The 5,578-nt window shown below is 40.1% G+C and overlaps 1 protein-coding gene across 1 annotated transcript in view; it reads right to left on the bottom strand.

Moving 5' to 3' along the window:
• NEUROD4 (neuronal differentiation 4) overlaps positions 1-3,271 on the bottom strand; it is a 9,335-nt gene extending 6,064 nt beyond the window's left edge. Inside the window, exon 1 of the mRNA XM_019659674.1 lies at positions 2,951-3,271. Coding sequence (XP_019515219.1) covers positions 2,951-3,010 — 60 coding nt within the window. The 5' untranslated portion in view covers positions 3,011-3,271. The remainder of the gene's footprint in view (positions 1-2,950) is intronic.
• Positions 3,272-5,578: the final 2,307 nt, after the last annotated feature.

The raw sequence follows: 5,578 nt of genomic DNA, 5'->3' as shown, positions 1-5,578 counted from the left end.
AAAAAAAAAGGTCATCTGACAACTGCCCAACAGCCCACCCTTTTTCCTAACGTGACTAGACAACAGGCTCTAGAGTCAGGTGACCTGAGTTCAAGTTTCAGCTGGATTACTTATTAGATATGTGACCTTAGCCAAGTTTCATAGCCTTTCTGAGCCTCAGTCTACCTCCTATTCAAAATGGGAATAACGATAGTCCTACCTCAGGATTGTTGTGAGCATAAAATGAGCTAACCTATTTAAAGACTTTGAATAGTGCCAGACATCATGTGTTAGGTATTATTGTTTCTAAAGTTCACCATGAGTTTTTCTGGCCACATGGACAAAAATGGGTTTAATTACAATCTAAGCACAATATTGATTTTATGCCAACAAAAGCACACTTCATGTCAACCTCCACTTCAAAAACTTCCCTAATAAACCCATTCCCCTAGCCTCCTAATGAAACTAAATATCAAAGCTTTTATTATGTTGCAAGGGGTGAGGGGACAGATGCCTCTATCGGATTGACTAAAAATTTTCCACCATATTCAAGAGGGAAGTTAGCCTCTTTCATTCTGTTTTGTAATTGGGAGATAGCAGTTGGCTGGACACTTCTACTTAGTTTCATGAATATTCAGGTTCATGAAGTTTCCACTGGAATACAGTCAACCATTGGCACGGGACATGTTCCCTTTTGCCTTTGATTAAACAATATTGAGGATATGACTTTCCTACCAGAATCAAGTTGCAGAGCTCTGAGGAGATAAATGAGGTGTCTCTCAAATAGAAGAGCCAGGACTCCTCAGAGATAAAAAAAAAGAAGAAAAACTTTTCTTTGACTTTTTCCACCTAAATATCTTCAATGTATCCAAAGATTACTGGGGAGGGGAAAGACAAATATCCAGTTTTATATTTAAGAGCTGAAAATGTGTGTTGAGCAGCTCTGAGTTTTAATCAAGGAAACCAAGTTGGTTCTTTCCAGAGCAGGTACCTAATTCTGCCATGATTTTTAGCCTGTGAGTGAACCAGCTCAGAGGTATATTAAAAGAAGCAAGAAACTGAGGCCCTCTTCTATCTCTCACTTACTAAATGAAAACAGAAAAATTACTTTAATTCTGATACCTTTAGAGCAAAATGGAAATAACATTTCTGTCTGTCATATCTCGTTTAGAAGCTTTTACGAAGAGCGAGGAGATAATGCAAGCACAAGTACTTTGTAAAGCTATTGGGCAAATGTAAGGGCTGGCAATTGTTTATTGGAAGTGGTGTGAGAAAGTCTATAGCACTATTTCACAAAGTATTGTGATACACCATTTTTAGGTTTCCCCAACTCCTAGAAAATAAATCAGCTTTTGAAAAATGTACATGAAGCAAATTTCAGTATGACAAAAACCAATGAATACTGGCTCTGGAGGCAGAATACTGCCCCCTGACCTCTCAAACACATTCCAATCCTATAAAGCCCATTTTATCCTTTGAACTTGGAATTTGGATTTCCTTATGCATTTACATGATATAACAGAATTTTCCCCTTTCTTTAGGACATTTCCATGAAATTAAGTTTAGCCAATTCTCTCAAATTCAAAATTTTCTCCCACTTTTTTTTATTTTTTCATTTTTCAACCTGTTCTAGCAAAACGTTCACTTGGGCAATTGTAACTACCCAATACTTTCATTGTTGCAGCTGAAGTCACTGGGCATTACCACCACATGCAACTGACCTGGAATTTGTCCTACACATTTGCTGATCTTTCATTTGTTGTTGAGACATTTCAGCTAATGAATAAATGGGTAAGGAGCACTTGCATGTGTATTTGTGGTGATTACACAGTGTCTTTCCTCTTGAAAGTTGATTGTACTCTTCACCTCCTGATCCTATGACTAAATCCTAAATACAACATGAAGGGAACTAGTCAGCCCAGTTTCTAGGGAATCTAAGGACCAGACGGACTCAATGCCTTGCTCTGAGTTGCAGAGTCTTTGCACTGAAAAGACAAAATGCAAACCAGGATGCTCACAAGTTGCATTGCCTGGAAACAGCCAGTAGGCTGTTCTGTGCTCTTCCCATCGAAACTTTTATACTCTACCACTTTCCCTCTTGATTAATACGTGCACACACACGCACACCCACATGCACGCCTCATCCAGCATAGCCACGTCATACATCAATTTCCATAGTCTTAGATCCTCATGGTGAACTTTGCAAACAGAAGTTACTCAATACTTCAGTTTTCCTTCCTTGTTCTTCAACATTTCACTTCTGGTCCTTGTGTCCAAAAATGAGGGAGTCAATTTACATTTATTAGAATTTTTCTGAATGTATTTTTTGGTTGGAGGAATGATGTGTGAGAGAAAGACGAGGCAAAAATATATGTGTACAATCTTCTCTTCTGATTCCCCATCTGAAAGAGCTGAGGAAAAGAAAATTTTCCCCACTCCATTCCAACTATCTAAGGATTTTTAGCAGACCAAATGGAAGCAATGGTGAGAATATCCTCATGGCTTTCCAATATCTTCTCTCATTCCCTATTATATTTTCATTCCCCTTACTCCCCCTCCACTCCTTGCATAGCCCTAAAATTCTATGAGTAGAGTGGTGAATTGGGTCAATTTCTTCCAACCTACTTGCAGAGCCACCTTGAAAAAGCAGTTAAACATTTTGGACATTTTTTTCTTCGTTAATAAAATGGAAGGCTGGGTTTGACAGGAGTGGGTGTGCACTTATAATCTGAATATCTGAGTTTCACTTTGGGTGACAGATGTTATGGGAATTAGTGAAATTATTAAAATTTTAATATCTATCCCCGAAGTGTTCTGACTCTCTCTGCTTCTCTGCTCAAGTTTTCTAAATTCTACTCCCTCCTCACTTAGCCTAGAAGAGACTTGCATCACCCCAACTGCTCCTCTAGGTCTGTGAAAACTTCCCACAGAAACTTCAGTCGTTCCAGTACCACCCCATCCGCTGGCTCACCTCTGTCAGTGGCAGTCCCTGGCGTGAACTCTGTGAAGTCTCTCTGACCATCCAGGTCATAGGAGAATGTGGTGCTGTTAGCGATCCATGTTAAGCCCGGCCACTGCCTCTTAGGAACACCACGGGGTCTGGTTTCTTTGGTTGCTACTTCTTCTACTCCTTCCTTGGAGTTCTGCCCGCTCCCCCAGGATGCCTTCGGGCAGATGCCCTTGTTGCAGCTGCTTTAGCCGGGTGTTCAGTACCTCTTCTCCCTGGTTAGCTCCCGGAGTGGCACTTTCAGGACCACAGCCCCTGGGCAGCTCCTGCGCTCTGGCCCCAGCCTCCGAGTTGCAGCAGTTTTGATTGCTTTCCCAGCTGACCAGGGAGGGGTGATGCTGGCCGCAATCTAACTCCTCCCCTTCCCAAGCCGAAAGACACACCTACTTCAAAGGGTGCCTCTGACCAGGTCCAGCTTAGTCATTCATTCGTTTGTTTGTTTGTTTAAGTGGGGTTAGAGGTTTGTACAAGGGGAATATGGGAGGAGAGTTGCTGAAGTTATAGGTAAAGAAAAAGAGCACTGAAAATTTTTGTGGTTAAAAAGATAAGAAATGGGAGTGGAACGATGTGGGCAGAATGGGGAAAGAAAATTGGAAATAGACTTGGGGAGAGAGAGCTAAGAAGGGCAAATAAAAATGCTGGCCCACATCTGAAGAGTCAAAAACTGAGAAAGATACATGCCCAGGACACAACAACATTGATTGTTACATTACATATGTGGATTGGTGTCTTTGCATATAACTTCCTCTCCCTTCTTTTCAACATATCAAACTATTCCCATTTAAAACCCTTTTATTTTAACTAGTGAATATAGACAAAGCTGTATCTATATTTGTTATACTGTTCTTTCAACTTTTCTATTTGTTGGAAATTTATAAAAACAAAAAGCAAATGAATGAAATCTTTCATTTTAAGGACACGTAGCTCCTTGAATTACAAACTGAGGTCCACTATTGTTTTTCAAAACTTTTTCGTTAAGTATTCAGGTATAAAAAGTCCACCTGAGTAGCAATGAACTTGAAATGAAAGAAGGGTCCCATAATTCCTAAAATGCCTGTGGTATTATGAAGTAAGTGCTAGAAGAAAAAAACAAAAGTGCATCTGGAAAGACTTAAAGTAAATTCATTGATATGCTTTATGAGAGAGAACTGTAGACCAAGCTACCAAGTCAAAATGTCGAATCTTCATTTTACAGATTGCCAAGCACTACCTTATGCAAAACTTGACCAAAATCGAATAAATAATTGAGAGTTCATTTTTAGATGTAAAGGATTTTGTTATCTTCTAGAGATTCCAAGGAAGAAAGGAAAGCATGCTTGGATTAAGCAGTTGGCTAAATGGTCTCCAGTAATTCAACTTCACATCCAGCATCAATTTTCACATCTGTACAATGGTCTGATCACTTAAGTTTTTTTCTATCAGTAGTAAGATAAAATCCTGAGTCCAAACTCAACCTCTGTTTGAAATTGTCTTGAGGAAATTGCCCAGCCTTTTTAGAAATCACTTGTTCTACCAATGTAACTGGCACATGTGTCTAATAGAGATGAAGAGTTATAAATATGCCCTGTGTGCAAGAAAAGATACAGAAGGTTAAAACAAAACAAATAGTTTTACTGTTAATAAAGCTAAAAGAAATACCTTAGATTTGAAACAGTTAATTTTTTTTTAATTCTGATATAGGTGTCATATGACTCTTGTCCTTCACAGAAAAAAATTAACAGGTTTTTTTTTCAGTTTTCATAGGAAGGTGTTCAACTTCAGCAAATCTCTTAACTCTTACAAATCTTTTTTGCATCCCTATCCAGGAAATATCTGCTCAGCAAAATAAACTTCATTTTCAGAGTAATTAAGTGACACATGCTAGGAATGATGGATTTCTGAAGACCAAATTAGAATCCACTCTTCAGCCAAAGAAAATTAATCTGTGGAGTAATTGGTGTTGAGGACAGACCTGCAATGGGCACGTACAGAATGGATTGATGCCCTGCTCTGTGTCTTCAAAGCCATCTCCATGGATATTTGAGAGTTGATGATACTGGAGTTGTTGGTAGCCTGCCTGCGAAATGTTCAAAGGGTAGGGAGGAGTAGTGGATTAGCAGAAAGGTGAACATACTGGGACAAAAATGAGGGTGGGGACAGAACATTCTGTGGGGCTCCTTGCTTTCTCTGACAGATGTTAAGAGACTGTACACAATAGGATTAACTCTCAAAACACATCCAACTGTGTGTATGTGTGTGTGTGCCTGCGCATGCAGCCTTAGGAGGGAGTTGAGGAGGACACTGCATTTTCTTTAAGAACGGCCTTTTGCAGAGAGAAGGAAGGAATCTATTTCATCAGTCACCCTCATCACAACTCCTCATGGTTATACAGCTGGCCCTTCAACTCAGAGCAGGAAGGTGCAGTCAGCAAAGGAAAGGGGGCGGGGACTGAATGCAGGTCATTTGCATTCATTCTCTTCCCCCGACATGGTTCCTGCGCCAGAGGGCCAATCCCCAGCCCTTCCTTCTTTCTCTGCAGCTTTTTGTAAAGCTCTGAGCTAACCTGTTAGAACCATCTGCTGGGCGGGGAAAATGTAACCAGTGCTCAGTTGC

The sequence above is a fragment of the Hipposideros armiger genome, unplaced genomic scaffold, assembly GCF_001890085.2.
Source record: "Hipposideros armiger isolate ML-2016 unplaced genomic scaffold, ASM189008v1 scaffold_303, whole genome shotgun sequence".
NCBI classification, from domain to species: Eukaryota; Metazoa; Chordata; class Mammalia; order Chiroptera; family Hipposideridae; genus Hipposideros; species Hipposideros armiger.
Note: the sequence above shows the minus strand (reverse complement) of the source record. Positions and strands in the feature narration are given on the sequence as shown.